This window comes from Endocarpon pusillum (genome assembly GCF_000464535.1).
Source record: "Endocarpon pusillum Z07020 unplaced genomic scaffold scaffold1403, whole genome shotgun sequence".
NCBI classification, from domain to species: Eukaryota; Fungi; Ascomycota; class Eurotiomycetes; order Verrucariales; family Verrucariaceae; genus Endocarpon; species Endocarpon pusillum.
The window spans coordinates 162,100-184,307 of NW_006916008.1; the positions used below are offsets into that span (position 1 = coordinate 162,100).

The 22,208-nt window shown below is 49.3% G+C and overlaps 8 protein-coding genes across 8 annotated transcripts; 4 read left to right on the top strand and 4 right to left on the bottom strand.

Moving 5' to 3' along the window:
• Positions 1-921: 921 nt before the first annotated feature.
• On the bottom strand, positions 922-1,990 carry EPUS_03399 (uncharacterized protein; the record flags this gene model as incomplete). Its single annotated transcript, XM_007801957.1, has 3 exons — positions 922-1,157; positions 1,209-1,412; positions 1,471-1,990. The coding sequence occupies 3 exons, from the start codon at positions 1,988-1,990 to the stop codon at positions 922-924; spliced, it is 960 nt and encodes a 319-aa protein (XP_007800148.1).
• Positions 1,991-2,329: 339 nt separating this feature from the next.
• Positions 2,330-3,347, top strand: EPUS_03400 (uncharacterized protein; the record flags this gene model as incomplete). Its single annotated transcript, XM_007801958.1, has 2 exons — positions 2,330-2,618; positions 2,812-3,347. The coding sequence occupies 2 exons, from the start codon at positions 2,330-2,332 to the stop codon at positions 3,345-3,347; spliced, it is 825 nt and encodes a 274-aa protein (XP_007800149.1).
• A 118-nt stretch (positions 3,348-3,465) lies between these two features.
• Positions 3,466-7,069, bottom strand: EPUS_03401 (uncharacterized protein; the record flags this gene model as incomplete). The annotated part of the gene is made up of 2 exons (XM_007801959.1): positions 3,466-3,894; positions 4,127-7,069. The coding sequence occupies 2 exons, from the start codon at positions 7,067-7,069 to the stop codon at positions 3,466-3,468; spliced, it is 3,372 nt and encodes a 1,123-aa protein (XP_007800150.1).
• Positions 7,070-9,409: 2,340 nt separating this feature from the next.
• Positions 9,410-11,559, bottom strand: EPUS_03402 (uncharacterized protein; the record flags this gene model as incomplete). Its single annotated transcript, XM_007801960.1, has 9 exons — positions 9,410-9,614; positions 9,674-9,752; positions 9,808-9,840; positions 9,899-10,474; positions 10,534-10,561; positions 10,612-10,661; positions 10,709-11,055; positions 11,104-11,231; positions 11,350-11,559. The coding sequence occupies 9 exons, from the start codon at positions 11,557-11,559 to the stop codon at positions 9,410-9,412; spliced, it is 1,656 nt and encodes a 551-aa protein (XP_007800151.1).
• A 781-nt stretch (positions 11,560-12,340) lies between these two features.
• Positions 12,341-13,654, top strand: EPUS_03403 (Cytoplasmic tRNA 2-thiolation protein 1; the record flags this gene model as incomplete). Its single annotated transcript, XM_007801961.1, has 1 exon — positions 12,341-13,654. One exon carries the CDS (start codon positions 12,341-12,343, stop codon positions 13,652-13,654), a length of 1,314 nt encoding a protein of 437 aa, XP_007800152.1.
• Positions 13,655-17,231: 3,577 nt separating this feature from the next.
• EPUS_03404 (uncharacterized protein) lies at positions 17,232-18,153 on the top strand (the record flags this gene model as incomplete). Its single annotated transcript, XM_007801962.1, has 2 exons — positions 17,232-17,453; positions 17,512-18,153. The coding sequence occupies 2 exons, from the start codon at positions 17,232-17,234 to the stop codon at positions 18,151-18,153; spliced, it is 864 nt and encodes a 287-aa protein (XP_007800153.1).
• Positions 18,154-19,291: 1,138 nt separating this feature from the next.
• Positions 19,292-20,046, top strand: EPUS_03405 (uncharacterized protein; the record flags this gene model as incomplete). Its single annotated transcript, XM_007801963.1, has 2 exons — positions 19,292-19,890; positions 19,959-20,046. The coding sequence occupies 2 exons, from the start codon at positions 19,292-19,294 to the stop codon at positions 20,044-20,046; spliced, it is 687 nt and encodes a 228-aa protein (XP_007800154.1).
• A 270-nt stretch (positions 20,047-20,316) lies between these two features.
• EPUS_03406 (uncharacterized protein) lies at positions 20,317-21,222 on the bottom strand (the record flags this gene model as incomplete). Its single annotated transcript, XM_007801964.1, has 1 exon — positions 20,317-21,222. One exon carries the CDS (start codon positions 21,220-21,222, stop codon positions 20,317-20,319), a length of 906 nt encoding a protein of 301 aa, XP_007800155.1.
• Between the last annotated feature and the right edge of the window lie 986 nt (positions 21,223-22,208).

Sequence of the window (22,208 nt, forward strand, 5' to 3'; positions counted from 1 at the left end):
GGGGTGGGCGGTTGGCGTGGTGGGGAGACGGGTGGGGAGGGTGCTTAGAGGGTGTGCTGGGGGGTGATGGATTGGAGAAGACGGGGAGGGGAAGGGGAAGGGGGAACGGAGTAGGAATTGGGAGGGGTGGGTAGCGGAGTCTTGTATCAGCCTACGTGGGTGCTTTCATCCCGTCATAGTCATACGTGACATGTTCATGCATATCTACGCGTATGTAAATACATATACACACAGAGATGAACCCCTAAGTCCGCCTTCAATGTTCTTGTTCCCCATGGTCGTATCCCTTCCGTATCCCAACAGGGGTGCAAAATACCTCAACCAGCGTGGTCGATCTTGTTCGTTTGATGTGGCCACAACTTCTGCACAAGGAGATGCTTTGAGTGCATCTTTGGGAAGAAATACCCCTAGAGCAGGAAATATGTAGCCTTGTCGAATCACTTGTTTTTATGTACATACGTTGAGTGCTGGTGTAAAGGAGGCTCTTGTATGCAACCTTATCTGTGGATAAATCTTGCCAAACGCGCGGAGTGAGACGTTGGGTTTATGCCAGCTAACATATTCCTGCAAGGAACATCCTACCAAAGCCCGGAGCGCACGGATAAGATCAGTATCTCTCTGGCACACAATTCCGCTGCGCGAGTGCCACATGAATTCTGTCCTCAGGCCTTGGCCTCAATGCAGTGATAGCTGAACGGGACGGTTCTTGAGATCGATAGGTACGGTGTCTTTCGTCCAACTTCAGATCTGTGCAACACAGGATTGCGCATGCATGTCCACGACTGTGGTCCTGCAAATTGCGCGAAAGCTTTGCTTCATCAACCTTTAGAGTAGAGAAGTAGGGATCAGGAAAATCGAAGCCGAATGCTATACCACAGCTGTCTGCGCTGTAGAACTCGATTCTTTCGTTAGCATCAGCCCCTAGGAAGTAGTACCATTTGACGGCCCTTGCTGAGTCTCTGCCTTCTTGCACCAGTCATCTAGGTATGCGATTGCCTTGTCTGGGCCCTCTGGAGTATCGAAGATTTCTAGTTCAGGCCCTATCAGTTTCGCGTATGCTTGGTCTTCCCACGATAGCCAGCCAAGTCTGTTCGCTCTGTCTTTAAGTCCTTCCATACGTTCTGCCAGCTCCTCTGCCTGCTTCCAGGGGGGAGTTTCTACAGGCTGTCAGTCAAGGTTGCCCATTGGGAATCATGTGAGAGGCATACTCGTAATTTCATCACATATGGGAAGGATCGAATCGCGCCAATCCTGGCATGCTGCTAGCGCAGACGCCTGTATCTGCTCGTTGACCGCCCGCAGTCGGTCATAGTCTGGATTGGTGTTTTTGTGTACAAGCGCACTCTTCAGCAATCCAATGATATCAGTTCGAAAGGTTTTGTCAAGTCGTAGTAGCGACGCCTGTAGTCTAGCTGTCTGTTATGTTAGCGCCGATTGTCTCCATCACCACCAATCTCATATATGACTGACCAGATTCCTTTTTAAACCCCGGATGCTGCCTCAAATGAGCAGACAGGAGCTTATGCAGAAGCGCAGTGACAGACTTGGGTCCACACAACGCACCCCCAAGCTCAATTACCGCTTGGACAAGCTCTTCATCTAGAAGCCGAGGAGACCCGTCGAGTACAAGTCGACCATTTCTCAGGCAAGACACTTGTAGTTTAAGCTCAAACAAGATCCGGCGAGCTTTGTCAATGCTTGCAACTAGAGCCTCGTGGCAATCTGCGAATGTGAGATGGTGTGAACGAGAGAAGGAGTAATCTGGCAGGCACCCAGAAAATTCCACGCCATCTCCATAGAAGACACCGTTACTCCCCGGTGGAACAGTAGCCCAGTCAAGTGCTAATATCCCTTTTCTGCTATTTGCTTCCGGCATTGAAGTGGTATGTACATCGTCGAATGTATGCTGTAGCAATGCTTTCTTTTTGGTCTTCCTATCGTCTTTAGATGAGTGTCGAACTCCCAGCCGTTTTAGGAATATGGTGATCATCGCCCCGTTGTCTTGAGTAGCAAGCGTGAAAGAAAGTCACGACAGATTCAGTGGGTGAGGAACAGCTAAGAATGAAACGAAGACCAGGCGCTCTTGAGACATGCTGAACGCATAACAAGATATGGTCCAGCACAAGGCAGCTCAGCCGTAACACAGCCACCAATGCAGGCCCGATAGGGTCAAGCAATGGAGTACATACTAACATAGCGTGCATCGCCCTGCATCCTCAGCAGGCATATGTATCACATATGTATCACTTGGCCTCACAGGCAGCTCAGAGAATCGTCAACTTCTTAACACCTTGTGTGCCAACGCACTTCTTACCAGCACCATATCACTATGGCTAGCACAACAACAGCAGCGCCAGCTTGGTTTCCCCTGAAAGCCCCCGGTACAGTCAAGAAACTCGGTGATGTCACAGATGGCATGGGATACTCTGAACGACTCTTCCATTACGCACATGCTTCGCAGCGCAATGATGTTCATTTCATGGAATATCGCCTATTGCAGCGGATCAACATCTTTCGTCTTCAGAATGAGCTTGCCAACCTAAAGGCCGCCTTTTGGACAAATCTGGAGGCCGATGACGGTAAAATGGATCAGCTGAAGACGACCTTGCATGACTATGGTAAGTCTTGACAGCTTAGAATCTCCTGTTTTGTTCCTTGCAGCTGTTCCTTGCGGCTGTTCCTTGCGGCGGCAGAGATAACACGCCAAGACGGCTCTTTACATGGAACCGTGCTGGTAAAAACTATGCCTGCCCCATAAGCAGCTGCCGAAATTGGAGCTCGATCTCTAACGTGGCGTGTCCTCTTCTCTAGCTACTGCGCTCAGAGACTATGCCTATCTCAAAGACATGAGCAGACTTAAGGACTCTGAAGCAAAAGACCGACGACTTGACCTTGCACAAGCATTCCCGGAGCTTGCATCCCTACCAGGAGACCCGTTCAATTCCCGCTATTGTACTCTTGCGTCTGACGCTGGGCCCTCTTCCGACCCTCTTCGAGACTTCCTCAGGACATACCTGCCTCGGCGATGCACTTACACCAAGTCTGAGAAGGATAAACACCTAGAAGAATTTTTGGCTCGGCAGCCCCCGGAAAGCATCTCGCCCTTTGTTGAGAAGCTTTCTCGCTTCATCTTAGCTTTCATTGGGGGAGCCAGCCTCGTCGTGCCCATGCTGGTCATGAGCCTTCCAACTGCGAACAGGACAAAAAGCCTGATCACGGTATCTCTGGCGGTGACTATATTTGCAGCACTCATGTCCCTCGGGTTTAGAGCCACCTACGCTGAGACATTAGTAGCGACAGCCACGTATGCTGCAGTGCTCGTGGTATTTGTTGGTACCAGCATATAGTATGAGACAGTCCGGGGCAAGATTGCAATGGCCTCTTCTGGCGTGTTGCATCCATACAGTAGACAGGTGTAGCGCTGGTTGCTGTTTCAAACGTTGAGCACCGTACGAGAAGGTTGAGTTACCGAGTAGCACTGGGACTCGCCACGCTAGGGGTATCGTAGAACTCGAGAGTGCTCACTAGCCTGGGAATCTTCAGAGAGAAAATGCTGGTAGACGGGGTTTGTGCTGAGCTCGTGGACTTCAGCTCACGGAAGCAATTCGAGGCAGGCTTGGATGGTTGGGATGGGGAAACCATGTAGTAGACACCTCTTTCAGAAGACCGCTGTGCAAGGCGTTCTTGGGATATGACGAAGAAAGTCCCACGTTCAGCAAAGCTGAGGACGAGTACGGATGAGCCTTGTGGAATACTTAGGTATGGAACCTTCGGCAGGGAATCTGCGGGATACTCTGATTGGAGAGTAAAAGTGAGCAACGGTTCATTCGAAAAACCGTCCACGAGATCACGATTTCCATGCCGTTCTGCCTTGGGTCCTGTGTCACGGGGCCCCTGGGATCGTAAGAAGGATTCTCATTTGGTAAGGAATGAAGATGGCGGCAACCAAGGAAAGAGTCCCGAAACGAAGAGACGAAGAAAGCATTCACACATTCTCTATAGTTGCTTCGAACCTGCCAATTCAAAGCTATACAGTGGGTATCTTTGCACCACATTAGAGACGCCCGTCTAAGCTCTCTGCCATGTCTATTATGCACGACAAGGACCGCTAGGATCAATTCCTAACCTTCACCGTATCAAGTACCTTGTCAGCCTCTGCGGCGGTATTGAAGCCCCATTTTGGCGACTTCTTCTTTTTCCCTCTCTTATCTCCGAACTGCTCATCGAATTTCTTGATTTCCTTTAAAGAACTCATATCTTCCGATATTGAGGCACTGATATCCTTTAGGGCTTTGTCGAAATGTACAGCGGTCAGAGTACGCTTCTCAGCATGCTCAAATGCGTCATCACCTGTGTGATTCTGCGCCTGTAGGTTTTCCTCCTGAACGCAGTTCAGAGCAGCAGCCACCGAAAGATTCTTCAAATCCGATCCAGAGTAGAAAGGAGTCTTGGCTGCCAATTCCGGCAGGTTGACGTCTTCTGCCAGGGTTTCGCCTCGAAGATGGATCTTCAAGATCTCTAACCTGTCGTTCTCGGAGGGCAAATCAACAAGCAGTCGTCGAGGTAGTCTTCTTAGCACAGCGTCATCCAGATCAAAAGGCCTATTGGTGGCAACCATGATAAAAGCACTACCAGCGTCATTATTCATACCATCCCATTCTCTAAGGAATTGGTTAAGTAGCTCTCTATGGCTTACACGACGCTGTCCACCGCCGCGGGCACTAAAGACAGCGTCGGCCTCGTCGATGAAGACAACACATGGCGTGAGCTTTTTGGCCAGGCTGAAAAGAGCTTTGACGTTCTTTTCACCTTCGCCGACATACATGTCATTCAGCTCTGCGCCACTGACCTCAAGGACGGTCGCTCCAGACTCTTTGGCAACGGCTTTTGCTAATAGGGTCTTTCCCGTCCCTGGTGGCCCATACAAGAGGAGGCCAGGGATTTTGTCTGATGCCAGCACGCCATATTTAAAAGCATCCGGACGTATCAAAGAGAGCGCGGTCAGAGTCTTGAGAGCGTCGATCGTGTCCAATGGCGCATGGACCTGGTCGAATGTGGTAGCTATCTTATGTGGCTCGATCACGCCACCAATTAGCTTTTTCTCATACCTGTTGGCCTTCTTTCGAATCTTATCTAGACGCTGGGTTTCCGTGCGCTCGATGTCAGGCTTGCTTTTGACCCGACTCGCTTTTTGTCGGTCGGTCCAGGCAAACTTGGCGTTGTCGCTGCCCTTCAAGTTCGTACAAGCTTGGTTCACGCAATCGTCCACAGATGCTGCAGTGTCTGATTCCAATTGTCCGACTATCATCGTCGCAAGACGGTGGACCTGATCAAATGTCCATAGGTGGCGATCAGCACCAAGTAATTCAAGCGCGTAAAACCGTTCGATAGAAAAGTCTTCGCTCAGTGATATCCACTTTTGTTGTAATTGGCTACCTGCATAAAGCCCTGGCAGTTTGATGGACAGCATTTGCCATAGATGGCGGAGATTGATCGCTCTGGTCCGTTTTTGCTTGTCTTGTCTCAGGGTCAATCCAGCATCTTTTGAGGGAACCACGGGAGTGATGACCATGGTTCTTGAGATATTCCCTGGAGGCTGAGACTGCAGGCTACGTATGTTGTCCACGGAGTACTGCTCCCCTTTTGGAAGAGTATCAGTGCCAACGACCATCACCTTTTGGCCTCTACGCCTCCTACTCTCAATCTGAGCATAAAGGGCGTTAAGGAATTTTCGCCCGAAAGCGGTCTGTTGCAGAGCCTTGATGTCTCGAATGTGGAGGATTAGCGGTGAATCGACCTGAACAGCCGGGCTGGTAGGTGATGCCTCAAGGGGCTCGATGTCAGCTGTGCTATCTTTCCTCATTGCCCGCTTCAAGAGAGGACCTGCTATGACGGCCTCAATTAGAGGCGTCAAACGCTGTTCCGCCGCCGTTGCGCGTTGCTGTTCACTAGCAGATTTCCCAGCAAAGAAAGAACCTAGATTCGACAGCACGGATCCAGGAGAACCTGACTGCCGTTCCGAGCGTCGCCCTCTCGGCATGTCACCGCCAGCTAGGTCCAATGCCGAGCCTCTTACATCCAAGAGAACAGTTGGCATAGCTGGCCTGATGCCACCCAAACTATCGTCTTGTTCTGCTTGCTCTTCAAACTCGTTGGCGGGCTCGTCCTCCCGTCGGACCTCGTTATTGTGTCCTTCTTCCTTTTGGTAAACATCGTAACTCAACAATCTCCTATCATCCGCAGCATCGTCGGACAAACTAATATTGTGAGGGTCGCATGCTAAATCTGTAATGTCCAAAGCGTCCAAAACAACTGTATCTGCCCGCACTTCCAAAGCCAATTTCTGTACAAGTTCGTCGAGTAAATAATCGCCTCCTTCACCGGCATAATGCAGCGTAAGGTGATTCTTCCTCGAAGCCACATCATCGGCAACGAAGGGGGTCGGCAATCTTAACAGTCCTCGAGATGTCGAAACAAGTTCGTGCCACTGGAACGATTCGACATAATATAATGTCTTAGGAGATTGGGAAACGTCTTCAGAAGTCGCTTCGCTTGTTTCCTCACCCAAAGGCTCCGTACCTGGTGCGTCACCTGGGTATATATGTGTATTCTCAGCCGAATCCACATATTCGGCTTTCTCTGAGCTCCATTTGACCAACACTATTGGCGATCTCCCAATATCTTCCACTGGTTGAACGTTGTTGTCAATAAACCAGTCCGGGATCCGCACCGAAGGTTTCACTTCTTGGTGTGCTTTGCTTCTCTTAGATCGTCTCGCTGCGGAGCCGTAATGAGCCAAATCCCGTGGGGAGGGGATTGATAGGGCCGTACTACTGTCCTTCTCCTGCGACGTATCTTCTGGCCGTCTCGCTTCTGGGTCATCTCGAACCTCTGCACTTGTGACTGCACCGTCAGCCTTTTCAGAACCTCCTTCTGAAGCTGGTTGACGCGGTGTCTGGTGAAACTTTCTGCTTGGCTGGGGAAATCGTCGATTTGCAAGTCTGCGGCAGGTATATCGGAAGGGTTTTCGAGGAGCAGAAGCCACTAAAGTTCGTACAACAGGATGCATCTGGTTCAATATCGTGTCGTGCTGAGAAAGTATGGTGATGCGGAAGCTCTAGCTAACGCCCAACACCACAAAGCGGGCCACCCCACAAAGCGGGCCAATTTCGGGTCACCCACAAAAAACCACCCTCAAATTTCTAACGCTTATTACTCCACCAATTTACGTCCAAATGGCCTCAAACCAAGAGCAATTGATTCAGCAGGCGTTAAATGACCTAGATATAGGTGCTGAGAAGTCAATTCGCAAGGTAGCTGCCAAATACAGGGTTTCAAAAACGACTGTGGCTTACCGACGCAGAGGTCGCAACCCACGTACGCAAGCCAATCGCAGGACTCAACGCCTATCCCTAGAAGAAGAAAAAACTCTAATTCAGTGGATTCGAGATCTACAGCGGCAGAATCTATGCCCAAATTACCCTAGAATTCGCTCTTTTGTGTACGAAATCCTGCGAAATCGAGGCGATTCGCGGCCCCTGGGCAAGAACTATGTATCTCGCTTCATTTCTCGCCATTCAGAGCTTCGAACAAGCAGATCTCGAGCTATGGATATTAAGCGCCTCTCTGCGCTTGATCCTACGGTTATAGAGAGCTTCTTCTCTGAATTTGAACAGCTCCGAAGTCAGTATGGCGTCGAAATAGAGAATATCTGGAATATGGATGAAACAGGCTTTCAAATGGGTCAAACAACAAGCAATTTTGTGGCCTATGACGCCTCTATAGGGCGCCCTGTTGCTCCGCAGCCAGATAATACGCAATGGGTCACAATTATTGAGTGTATCTCATATCACCGCGCCCTAAAGCCCTATCTCATCTTTTGTGGCAAGGCACCAGAGCTACATATGTTCCCTGCTATTGATGAGCTACCTGACATTATTTGGGCCTTCTCTCTAAAGGGATGGACTGATAATGAGCTTGGTATTGATTGGCTAAGGCGGATATTTATTCCACAGAGGCCTATAGGCAAGCATTCTATTCTGATTCTTGATGGCCATGACAGTCATTCTACAGGCCTATTTCAGTATCTCTGCCTTCAAAACGACATCCATCCACTCTATCTACCAGCTCATGCCTCTCATAAGCTTCAACCACTCGATTTAGGACCCTTTTCGCCTCTCAAAGCAGCATATGGCCAATTAGTACAAAGATTTGCACTAACAGGCCTTGCAACACTCAACCGCAGAGTATTTACCAAGCTCTATATTGAAGCACGTCAAACTACATTTACTGAGCGAAATATTCGTGCTGGATGGCATCGTACAGGAATTTGGCCTCTAAATAAGCAAAAACTACTCAATGACCCTGAAATTCGAAATTTTGGACGTACTACGCCTGAGTATCAACCCCCAGCTACGTCAGATGGTCTCTATAGCACTCCAAAGCAGAGTGACAATTTACGCGCACTAATTCGTCAAATTGAGGCCAAAACAACGCCTCAAACAAGACGCGCTGTACGAAAGCTTGGCCACAGCGCTATTCAAGAGCATACTGGCGCTCAATTGCTTCGAACGCAGCTCCGAGAGCTACGTCAATTGGCTTTGAAGCAAGAGCTTACCAAACGCTCAAAAAGGATACAAAAAGAGACAAAGCAGCGGTCGTGGAATCTCGAACAGGTCAGGGCTGCTCTAGCGCCTAAAAAGGTCCATTTCGTACGCAAGGAGGGCGGCGAAAAGCGAATTCTGCGTACTGTTACATTAGAATAGGCCTATAGAAGCTATTTCTATCGAAATTAGCCAATTTGAATGAGTATAGCAGCTCTAATGCAGTAGAATTTGGTGTTGTTGCTAACCCGAAATTGGCCCGCTTTGTGGGGTGGCCCGCTTTGTGGTGTTGGGCGTTAGTGAAATATATTGGCGCTAACTAGAGTCTGCCACCAAATCCCGAGTACGTACGTAGGACTCCGTAAGTACTCAAGTACTCCTTGCCTCTAACGGAACGGGGCAGCCTAACCCTTACACAAGCACTAAGCTGGAATACGGGGCCTCTGCTAATCAAGCTTGAATTACGGAGTACATTTAATGTTCTGTTCTAGGGATGGCACTTTCTAGTTAACAGTTGCCAGTAAGTCACACATAGCCGTTGGTAAACGAATTCAATCAAGATATTGCAATCCACTTGTTTGAAAGAACCATGACGACGAAGCTGCTGAAGGGTTCATACACTACCGCACTGCTCCCAGCATAAGGCACTTATCGCAATGACATCCAAGTCACATCGGTCTGTGCAGCCCTTTCATCTAAACTTCTATAATCACAATGGCCGAGACTATACACTGTTATCGTGGGTGTAGTGGTGAAATTATGACTAAGTGCTGCACACCAACATTGACGGAAAGCCTGCAAATTGATCATAGCTGTGTCGTAGGCAGCTCAAATGGCGTCTGCTTTCCCTTACAGACAGTCGCATTCGGGGGTAACGTACCGTTTGTGAAGTACGGCACAATCCATTCCGCTGTGCACTCACTGTCCTGGGTGGCCGAATAGGATAAATGGCCTGTGCCATTGATAGTGAGCACGCTTGACCCTGGGAAGGCCTTCGACATGCTGAAAGCGCTGTAACATAGCTTAGCAGATTTGCGACGCTTAGGAGGAGGAACATCAAAGAGGCATACTTTCGGAGAGGAGTAGTAGGGTCAGCCGTGTTCCCAACGAACAAGATAGGATTGCTCGTCCTTATATTCTCAAACTTCTCTGCACCAAACCGTGAGTATCCAGCTTTTTCTGGCCTTCGCAATGGTTTTCGTACCTGTGAAGCGTTCCTTGGCCGGCAGCCCTGCACCTATAGCAAGAAACATAAGTATGGTCAAATGCAGTTGGAGAAGACGGGTTGCATGTACTCAAACAGATAATCTCTATCTGGGAAGACAAGCCACCAAAGTACTGGCTCACTCCTTGATATTTGTTGAACACAGCTTCAAGCTTACTCATCCCAGTTCCCTCCGCTCGTCCCCCGCTATCACTGCAGAAAATCGTGTAGACTATGTTGGGGCTGTTTTTGAGCCCGGTTGTGGTGTCGACCAGAGGAGACTCAAGTGGCGAGCTTACGTTGTTAACGAATTCCAGATACGATTTGATCCCACGACCGGGGGCACGGTTGTAGATCTCCGCTGCAACGCTTGCCAGTAGGGCGAAGCCTCTCGCCGGTTGGTAAAGAGCACTGTAAACCCCCAAGCGCCAGAGCGGTATTTTGAGGAGTCCGAAACCTGGGATTGGGAGCGGGTTTTCTAAAAAGCGTTGGTCGCCCTCAAAGAAGCGGTCCCGAATCTCTTTTGGACTACTATACCAGAAGGCGCACTTATCTGGCCCAGCATCATAGCAGAATTGGAAGAAGTTATTCAGGGCGGTATCGGCGTCACCAATGTCGAACCCTGGCTCCTTTTCAGGCTTATACCAACTGTTGAAGTCAACAATACCTGCAGTGGTCAAAAAAATCAATGTGCCCTTATCGCGAAGGGCTTCATAAATCTCTTACCATCTAGCGCCATGCGATCTATTTTATCCTGCAGAACGGTGTCAGACAAGCTCGGTGGAAGTGTGCAGAGTTACATACAGGGAAAAGTGCCGCATAAGTAGCACCAAGTATGGAGCCATAAGAATATCCTCTGTGGAGTGATGTCAGTCAAACACATTCAGCTTGGACAACTGACCAGGATACAAGTAAGAAAGCTTGTCTTGACCCAAGATTTGCAAAACGTAGTCCATGTCCTTTGCCACATGCACAGTTCCGACGTAGGGGACTAGACTAGGGGTGACAAGGTCACAGTCGAGCTCAAGCGACTCCCCTACCGCGTAGCTCTCGTTCAGTGATTTGTCGGTGTACCCAGGCTGCGAGTCGGTGATATCCCTGTTCCGCTGGGCTGAAGCGAGATCTGTAGCATCACAAGTGATTGGCGGAAAGGTGGATCCCACCCCTCTTGGAACAATGCCAACTAGATCAACGTCGTTCCCAACTTGAGCACGGAGCAAAGCACCACGGTCCGTTATGAAGTCGATACTGCAATAGATCTTAGCATCTGCTCAGGATGGGTTTGGGGCAACCTACGGATCACCACCCGGACCTCCTCCATTCACAAAAACCGTTCTTGTGGTTTGAGTATGATTAGAGGCACCAAGCTTGATGATGGCTAGTTGAACATCTCCGAAAGACGTGTTTAGGTAGTCAAGAGGCGCCTAGTAGAGCCCAGAAGCTCAGAGTCAGTAGTACTTCCATATATTGACCACTCGTATGTAGACGAGCCTCTGACCTCCGAAATGGCATCGGTGGAGGCGAAGGGAAATTTCAGCGTACAATCAATCGAGCACAGCTGACAGGACCCAGCTCGGCGGCTAATGAGTCCCCGTAACATGGAACCCAGGCAAGCGTCTTTGAGGGTGTCATTGAAGCGAAAGTGTTACGATTAGTCGTCGCATTCTCCTCTCGTCTCCGAATGGGTAACGGCTCAGCAACAACATTGGTGAAGACAATGCCAAAGAGACAGAAAATGCTGGAGTAGATCATGACGCTGGTATTTCGCAGATATCCTGAACGAAAGAGAAGACCGTGGAAGTTTCAAGATAGAGACATCGTACCGGCATGATAGCCTGTTAAATACTCCACTCACTAATAGCATCTTACCGCTTTCTTTTGCTCCTTTTGGAAAAAGCCTGGCTAGAATCGACCTTGCGATATATTCCGCAGTGTCCAGGTAGACGCAGCAGGCAACACGTCGCAGGCATGCGCAACACCCTAACTAGCTGCTCGCTTAAAGAGCTTGGACACTTTACTGCTGTGGTGTCGTTCCGGTTACGCCTGCATATGAGCATAACGTACTGCTGTACGTCAGTTTCCAAGAAGAGGATGTCTCAGCACGTCTCCTTGTCCATGACTCTCATGGCTAATCAGAGAAGTCGATTATGAAGTAGAAGATTGGTTTTCATAATACTCTGTAGGTTGCGGTAGATAGCCACTTGGGGTGCTGCAGATTATGTAAGCCCACGTGATCCTGCTAGTTTGACTTCTCAATATTCCACTCACAGAGTTGAGATTTCTATGCTGACTCGAGCAGAAAGTTTCAAATCAACTTACTAAATCTTCAGAGTTCCATCAGTGATAACGTCCCAGGCAACAGCTATTAGCTAACATTTGTGGGACAAGCTTCGAGATTACGTGGCCAGGATTTGCAGTGTTGGGGGCCACAGCCCTTTTCGATTGACTAGGTGATGAAGGTACGCAAGCCCGCATCATACTAGAGGCCTGGAACTTCTGTTGCAAGCGGGCCACTACGATTTACCAGCAAGACATGGCGCCGACCCCTTGCGCACTTTGTACCGACTCTCGTGCTGTGATCATCCGCCCCAAAAACCATCAGAAGCTTTGTAGAGCATGTTTCATATCACTATTCGAACGAGAGATTCATGAAACGATCACCTCCTCTGCGCTTTTTCAACCAGGGGAACGTATAGCTATAGGAGCGTCAGGCGGCAAAGACTCAACGGTTCTGGCTTCTGTCTTGAAAACTCTTAACGACCGATACAACTATGGTCTTAAGCTTCTTTTGCTATCGGTAGACGAGGGTATCAAAGGTTATCGTGATGACAGCCTTGAGACAGTCAAGAGAAATGCAGTACAATATGACATGCCTTTAGAGATAGTCGGTTATGACGAGCTCTACGGCTGGACGATGGATCAAGTGGTCGCTCAGGTAGGCAAGAAAGGCAATTGTACGTACTGCGGAGTTTTCAGACGGCAGGCACTTGATCGAGGTGCTGCGAAATTGGGCATCAAGCATGTGGTGACTGGACACAATGCGGATGATGTCGCTGAGACTGTCATGATGAACCTTCTGCGTGGGGATCTACCCCGTCTGGCCAGAGCGACTTCGATCTTGACTGCAAGTCCTGCTAGCGATATCAAAAGAAGCAAGCCATTGAAGTATGCATATGAGAAAGAGATCGTTCTTTATGCACATCACAAACAACTCGATTACTTTAGTACGGAGTGTATCTATAGCCCTGAGGCATTTAGAGGAAGCGCAAGAACCCTGATCAAGGACCTCGAAAAAATACGACCAAGCAGTATTCTCGACATCGTCCGTAGTGGTGAAGACATGGCAAGACTTGTTCCACCTGAGCTTCTTAGCTCAAGTTCTTGCGATGGCGGAATAGACGGAGAGGAAGGGGCCACAAGTGGTTGTGGCAGTACCAAGGGACGATCTGGCCATGGAGAAATGGTAGATATGGAAAAGCGCCTTGCTGAGAACGAAGCAGCATCCACTCAGGAGACAGAAGTGACACTGTCCTCAGCGAACGATCGGCCTCGGGACGCGGTTCAGGCAAAGCCGAAACCGAAGCCGTTCTCGATCCATGACAAGAGGCAGAAAGGCAGGCGGAAAGCCGCTGCACAACAAATGGGCAAATGTGAGCGTTGTGGCTACCTTTCCAGCCAAACGATCTGCAAGGCTTGTCTGCTTCTGGAAGGCCTAAACAGGAATCGACCAAAGACCACGATCGAAATTGGAGTAGAAGATGAAGATTCCAGCACGACTTTGATGAGGCAGGTGGCTTCTCTGGAGATCCCGTCTGCTTGGACAGGGTCTATCGAAGAACAAAGTTAAGTGTTCTTTCCGCAATGCAGCAATCTGGATATCTAGTGCAACCCAAGTTCGTCTTGATATTGCCTTTACGAGGCGGATGATGAGCTGAATTGATTGGATCATAATTCAGACTAATTGGTCTTTTTCAAGCCAATACAGGCTTCCTCGCTTCTGAGAGAATTGACCCAGCGAACTCAAAGGGCAGCTTGGCTTCGAGATGCTTGACCGCAGCGGCGAGACCGCTGCTAAATCCATCTTCATGCGATCCGAATTCTGTCCAAGCTTCACAATAGCTAATGCCCCGCTTATTTTGAATTAGGGGCAACAGCCTGTGACTCGAACGCTTTAGCATTGTACAGAGGGGCGAATATTCTCGAATACTCTGCGCCAACCATGGATCTGGTGGAAAGAGAGGGTTCAGAGCGACCAGTATGCCCCCAAATTTCTTCTCAGGAATATGCTGGAGGAGATTCATCCAGTATGTAAGGCACACCTCCGGGCTGGTTTTGATCGAAGATGAGGCCGGAAACGGTGACTCTGTGACATAGTTTCGGAAAGACCAAGCAACACGTCTCTTTGGCATAAAAGATAGATCGGAATGGAGGATTGCAATATGCTTATTGGTTTTGAAACAGCTCAATATGTTTCTCTCCTTGTGTGTTGCTGTCTTGCTCAAGAGTTCATGAGCTTGGTTCCCATACGTTGCTAGATTACGTGGTCGAATCTTCTTTCTTTCTCGTTTATAGAGAGCGTCACACGACCGTCTTTGCTGCGTCTAAGAGCATTGACCTTTGTCTTGACGTGCACACAATCTCGAGGAAGGTCCTTCATAGCGGCCCTGATGATTGCTGTGACCTACCATTAATCGTGTTCCAGTCTTGACGAGTGTCGAAAGTCCTCAACATTTGATGATTCCACATGAGGCGTACTAACGTGATTGCTGAAATCTGTAAGGCGCTCCATACTGCCGCTGTCATGGGAATCAGGTGTTCACCTGAAAAAGCCTGTGAGTATCCTTCACGAACGAGGTACGCTCCAATTTTCCCTTCTCGAGTTCCAGGTTGGTTCCGTGTTTTGCAGCTTTTATTGGATTCGTATTGTTGTGCTTCTGCTTCAAGAGGTCAATGGTGAATTGGTTGGGTCGGTAGATGTCAAAGATCAGCCTCCACGTCCGCGGCTTGAAAAAGTTCCTCTTTTGCGCAACGAGGCCTGGCAAAGACGTCCTTGCCCATTCAAACCACCTGCATCCCTTGGTACCCCACATGTCATTTGCGGCTTCACAGTTTGTACATCAATGTGTTTCAAAAACGCGGTAAAGTTTGCTGACACCAGGTCCATGATCTTTGAAGAAACGGATGTACTGGCTTGGTAGACTGACGATGTGTGGCTGTATTGACAACAGTCAATCTTGTATCCAGATTTGCAGATTCTCCATCGGATTCTTGGAAAGTGATTGTATTCGTATCACCCACTAACCGAGATCCAGACACATATAGGCGAAGTCCATAACTTATGTCTTTCAGTGCCTATAGAGCAGCTATCCCCGAGCATCTGCTGCCGGCTACCGCAATCCTCTTTCGTGACATAGAAGGCAGGAGTAGCGGTATCTCCGATCATGTAGCAGATGTCAAAAGAACGCTCATAGGACTTTTGCGGAAAGTATCACCCCACCACCGGCTTTCAAGCAATACCTTTATTCCGATAGGACTGAAATTTACTTACCTACACACTAGATCATCGCACGACCTGTCAACCCAACAAGCATAGTACTTGACTTCTTGACGTTGCTTAATGCCTACAGTGCAGTGGTACAAGAAACTCCGGAGAATCCTTGGCAAATCCAGAACATTGCTTTTTTCCCCATAGTCTAGGTGCCGGTGCGCTACCTCTTCCGGTTTAGCCCCGCCCGATCGGGGAACGCACCCTCTCGCCGCTTGGCCCGGGTTCGTTCTCCTCCATCGCAAAGATAAATTCTTCGTATACACGCTCAACATCACTTTGTCTAATAAGTTTATTTCTGGATCTCTTTCAAGTTCCGAGTCTGTGGCTCTTCCAGAGATCCCAATTCAAGTGAAAAGGGGTTTCCCTTCTGGGAAGAAGAGAGATTGAAAGAGTGGAGTGTGATCATGTCATATGATGGAGCGAAGAAAAAGAAGAGGAAAAGAATCATGAGAAGAAGAACGAGAGCCGAGGAAAGGGGCAAAGGCGGTAGCGGTCAAAATCGAGCCTGACAACAGGTATCTATTTCACAAGATGCGTTCGTTTCATACAGTGTGCAAAAGCATAGTAATAACGGTAAACACTTCATAGACATGTACTGCTTTCGGTTTTACTTCAGACCTCCCCCCTTCCCCCCCTCTCTCTTTCTCTTGTTTTGCCCGAACAATCTATTTAGTCTTTCATGATGGATTCGTTCTTCTTCCACACCCTTCCGGAGTTTAGTGTTTTTCGTACTCCCTTGGATTTTTCTTTTCCTACTACTTCTCTCAGTTAATCCCCAGAGAAAGGTGTGCGCACCAGGCACAGCCCAATTGGGGTTCACAAAAGCATAACAAACAGCGGTTTCGGGGACTTTGTGTGGATGATGCCTCTTGAATCTTCCCGCGTGCCTTCCATTGACCGAGAAGCTCGTTTTTCATCATCACCTTCAGGATCTCATCCTCTCATTCTACTTTATGCACTTCCTCCATCACAAATCTGAACTATCGATCCTGGTACGACCCACATGGGTGAGAGAACTCTGTTCTCTACATCAGCAGTGTGATGGATATACAAAAATTTACTCAAAATCAATGCATGAGGCTCTGTTTGGCTAGGTAGAAGTCTGGTAAGCATGGGTCTGAGGGCTATCGAGCACAACTCGAGAATCTTGTGAAGGAGGTCAAGCAGATACTACATGTACTGTCTAGAGTAATCTATTGACTCCATTCATGTGGGCCATACTGAGTAGTGGAATATTGTCCAAGGTTGTACGGAGTCGTGGATCACACTCGGAGCCGCCAAGAGGTCTCCATTGGCATGATGTAAGATTGGAAGATGGATGTCAATTGAGTCAATTTGAATGGATCCTCCCGGTCACTGCTGTTCGTAGTAGCAACTGACTGTCGCAGAATGAGGTAAAGCTTGCTCTTGAGCATCCACTCGACTGTGTGTCAACCGGGCTTGTCCGATACTAGTATGCGAAGGTGACATGAATTTATTGTAGGCTACTCCACCTCTCACACGTCTTTGACTTTGGGTGTGGAGCTCTTCTGGTCTTAGGGCTGACCGTCTCATACGCCATGAAGATCTGGAAGCTCTTTCTGCTTTTAGCACGAGCCGGACAGAAAGGAAGGAACATGATCCACCAGTAAATATTTTCTCATCTTGTCGGAACAAGATCGCAACCAACGTCCCACAACATTTAATTGGCCTTCTTATATCACTGGCAAGACTTCAACATTCCTGCGCTTCATCTTTTTCAACATGGCCATTAGAAAGCTGCCATTCATTGCGCTAACATGTTTGCTGGGCGCTCTGGCCTCCGCTCAAGGAAGCCCACCGCGTTGTCTGAATACCCTTGCATTCGACAATCCATCTTTGCGAACGATGTGCTACAATGCCAGTCAGTACTTCCCTCTCCTCCCACTTCCCTCTCGGTCTTGAGCATCGAACGGCTTGCTTACGTACCGCAGCATGGTTCATTGTGCCAGTACCCGTACAATCCGTCCAGTCCATCGTTCCTTACCCTTTGATAACGCCGCCCTTTTCCGACCCGTCCCTCTTTCCAAAACCTTTCCCTGCCAATACTCATCCAGTGCTCGTTACCGCTGGCTTTTTGGTGACCATCCCCCTTTCCCTTTTGACGTTGGGAACTCCGTACTTACTTGATCTCTCAGAACGACATCCGCCAATTCAGCCTCCAAATCCAGTCGCTTCTGTCAGCCAGCATCGTTATCCCCTTCACCGACCGCCTCAAAGATGGGAAAACGCCCTTCAGCTACCCTGTCCGTAACTTTATCGGCGGCGTCAATGGGCGAGACGTCAATGCTGTGGTCCCCACCCTCGTCGGGACGGCACAAGGCACCAATATCTTCGTTGCCTCCTTCACCCCCAACGATGCGCCCTACGGGGCTCTAGCCTCCGACCCGAACGAGTTCGTCGCACAAGTCAGGCAGGTGATCTTGCCAAACCCCCTCTCCGGCCCTGGAATCGCGCCTGCGGCTGTCGATCTCAATTTCGTCTCTGCCAGCGAGCCTCAGTACACCGAGCGTACCTTCCGTGCGCTGATCAACCAGCCGAGTATCCTGACGAATACAAAGTGTCAGCGCAACATGTACTATTTCAACCAGACATTCAGCGACCCCGTGTTAAGGACTGGGACCGCGACGCTTTACGGGCCAGCCCGTGGGGGCGTTCTTCCAGCTGCCCTGGATAAGCGGTACGAAGGGCAGGGAGGGTTGTCGGCCAGCTCAGTGACGGTCGGGTTCAACGTGGAGGACTGTGAGGTTGCTGCGGCGAACATCGATCCTAATGCTTGAGGGAGAGAGAGAGAGTTGAATGCAGGAGGACATGTGGGCATTAGAGACAAATTCACAAGTCACGCAAGGCTTCTTTCTGACATCCATCGGCCCTGATATAGAATAGTGATAGTGATGTCGGCGCCACATAAACGGGCTGATTGCGACTGCCTAACAAAAATGGGGCAGTCTATCTAATCATGAGATCCATATCGTAGTAGTGTCAGCCTGCATGAAAGGGCCCCATTGGACCAATTTTCCAGCTAAATACGTTCGAAGCCTGTTCTTCGCCGGGTGTATGATTGGTCCGGAGGTCTATTTCTGGTTGGCCAAATTCCGCAACAAATTCCATCTCTTGCGCAGTAACAGCCAGCCTTACGAAATATGTGTGCCTCTCTACCCTCCCCGCCCTCCCCCTATGTAGAGGACAGTATTTGCCATCTGCCGCCTTCTACTTCTACGTAGCAGGTTGGCAGATATTGGTAGGGACGACAAGGGACCGTCAACTAGATAGTAGCTGGTTGATGGCTGACAAATCCCAGCTATACAGCCCATCATCTAACGCCGAGATGTTCTGCTCATTCGACCTTAGACAGGCTTTTACTCGGAAGACAAGGGGTCCAGGTGAGATGTGATAGTAGTTCTACATAGTATCAGTCACTGCTTACTACCACTCTTGACGTTTGTGTGACTTCTCTTTCTTCTCAGTTGAGTTGGGGTGTATATGCAGTGTTCTTTCCAGGGTGTATAAAATATACGTAGTAAATCATCTTTGATATGTATCAGGATCAAGACCGGATTTAAGGCTGATATGCTTGGCATTAGTGACACTTTGGAAGTTCATTCGCTCCCAAAAGCGTCAGTGGTTTCAACCGCATAGAGCAGACAAGACGAGAGCTGGCTTGTATCATTCATGAACCCCCTGTGTTGTATATGAAAGAGAATTGTCATCCTGACAAGTGCTGCATCCTGTGACTTTGTCGATTCAACCAGACGTCACGGATCGACTTGCGTAAGCTACCAAAACTCGTCCAGGCTCTTTGCAGCCACCCTCACCTAACGACATAATCTCTCCTCATCCTCTCAATACGAACGTGGAAACAACCCGCATTCTTCTCGCTTCAACCTCATCTCTCCTCTCTACTGCATTCTCCACATAATGGCCAACCCTCTAGATACAGACGCTGGCTCGGAACTATTCAGTAACTACGAAGCGGAACTAAAACTCATCCAAGCAGACCTCAACCAGAAACTCGATACTCTCCCCACTCTCACAAGCGAAGAGCGCAAGTCTGCCCTTCGTACTGCGTCACGTGCCCTGGACGAAGCCAAAGAACTCCTCGACCAACTCGCCCTCGAGAAATCGAATATCCCCTCTTCCACCCGCGCAAAGGCGAATGCACGCTACCGAAATGCACAATCAGACGTCGATGAGCTATCCCGACGGCTGAAGAGCTTGGCAAACGATCAAAGCGATCGTAAAGCTCTGTTTGGGGATCGCTATACGGATGAGCCTGGCGGGGATGTGCAGCTCGAGCAGAGGCAGCAGTTGCTTAGTGGGACGGAGCGATTGGGAAGGAGTAGTCAGCGGTTACAAGAGAGTCAGAGGATAGCGCTCGAGACAGAGAGTATTGGTGCAGGGACACTCGCGGATCTGCATCAACAGCGGGCAGTGATTGAGAATACACATCGGAATTTGCAACAGAGTGAGGGTTATGTGGATCGAAGTGTTAAGACGCTGAGGGGGATGGCACGTAGGTGAGATCATTTTCTCTTCCCAAGAACTTTGATTCGTATGGTGTAGTGCTAATCTCTGATAATTCCAGGATGGCTACAAATCGGATTATAACGATTGCGATTATCACGGTGCTGGTTCTGCTGATTATTGGAGTCATCTACAGTAAATTCAAATAACTGTGAGATTTGCAGAGACAATAGAGGGGTTAAAAAGCGTGTTTTATTGGAATTTGGCCTCAGCGACGATCAGCATCGCTACATAGTCGACTACTTGTACAGTAGATACACCCAACATGCTACAATATACCATAATATGATGCTTCTGCAACAACACCTCCTCAGCTGCAAGGCATACATAAACAAAGATGACTCTACTCGGTGCCCACCGGACCCGCTTGCTGAACAATGCGAAAGCATCCTGCTCCACCCATATGCTCCAGGTTGAATTTATTTCAACCACCTAATTCCCCCGAACCCAGCATTAACAACTACTCCAATCACAACCGCAACCTTCCTCCTCCGGCTCCACACCCCTTCCTCCCTACAAAGCCAAGACAGACACCCTAATGGCCAAAAGAACCCCATCACAGCCCCCCACAGCATATCATCCAGCGCGCCCGCCTGGCCCTCGTCATCCACGAACCCTCCTCCACCTGCGGCTGCTGCACTAGCTTCATTTGAGTTGTCAAGCCACTGGTCTTCGAGCTCTCGGAGCGTGGTGGGTGATGGCATCTCGGCTGAAGTATGGGTGTGGGCTTGTATGGCGAGGAACTGGCTGCGCAAGGATTGGATCTCTGGGAGGGTGAAGCCGGCGTTGAGGAGGCGGTCGAAACCGCGGGGGCGGGGGACGGTATTGGTAGCAGCATCGTTGATGGGTGTTGCAGAGTCTGTGGGGGACTTTATGTGTTTTGCGGTAGACAGATTGTGTTTGGTGGCTAGGCGGGCTTCTTCGGCGAGATCTTGAGCAGAGAGTGGTACGTCGCCGATGGAGCAGTGGATGTAGATTCGGGAGAGGGAGGGCGGATCGCGGACTGGGGCTTTGCCTTTTGCGGACGTGGAGAAGGTGGCATGGTCCGGGAGCGGAGTGGAGGGACGAGAAGGGGTTCGTGAGGAGGGAAGCCTAAGTGAGGACGAGAGCGAGGCGGCATCGGCGAGGGATTTGCCAGCATAAATTAGACGGATGCGCCGTTTCGAAAGGTCTGCGGGCAGATGTGTGCGGATGAGCTGCTTCAGAGCTGAAGTTGTAGAAATACTAGGCTCGGGAACGGAGAGCAGTAGATCTGGAAGAGAGGCAGAGAAGCGAATGGTCAAATCGAGCAGCTCAGGATCCGAATCAGGTGGAGCAAGGCTCATGGTAGGAGTGAGGTGTGAAGTCACTCCAGCAGATTTCCCAAATCAGCCCATCCTGGAACAACTAGTGGAGTAACTACTCTGTGTCCGAGATGCCCCAAGATAGTCGAGTACCTATCTCCTCTGCCACTCGGCTGTGATGCATCTCTCTTGCAGTGGTGACTTGCAGTGCTTTGGCTAAACGGTCGCACTAGTCAAGGCCCGTCCCTCTCCGGTTAGTCAAGTTATATGTAGTTAGTAATAACGGGCATAAGAGAGTTGGGAGAAACAAAGAACATTTCGAGATACATTTCGCAGTCACAAAATATGTTTAAGTGGTTTCGAGAGGCCCGTGAGATTTCTGCACAATGTATCAAGGTCAAATATCTTACGGTGCTGTGAAAAAATGAGGTGCATCCCAAGACTCGTTACCGCCGCCGCAAACCCATTGAAGTCATGCAGACAAGGTCCCATAAGTCTTGCCACCTTACCATAATGGAACTTAAGAAGATATGGTCGGAAAGGATCCTAGCTTGAAAGTACGTGTTGTTCCACTTGGACCAATTTCGGACGTCTGTGACTTAGTAGAGACTAAAGCCTAAAAATTTTAGGGTACAAAGTCAAGATTGAGAAGATTATTATACTATGTAGCATGACTACGTCAGGCCTAACGTAGGGTGGGCATCCTCATGTCATGATTATTTTGATATTAATTGTTTAACAATCGTAACGCATTCCTCCTAAGGCTGGACATGTTGACATCATCTACGCTAAAATTGCAGTGCAGATCAGAGCCTCGTGGCTTTCTTCTTGGCGCCGCATGTCACGTGACTGCGCACGTGCCACTCTGCACAGTATATCCTCCTGAGATAGAATTCCATCCATCCACTTCATCAAGTAATACATACTACTATGCACTGCACGGTTGCCTCATCATGTCTGGACATGTCTATGGAGCTTTAAACGGGTGTGCGGAAGGACACCTCTACATGGTGCAGGCAATGAGAAGA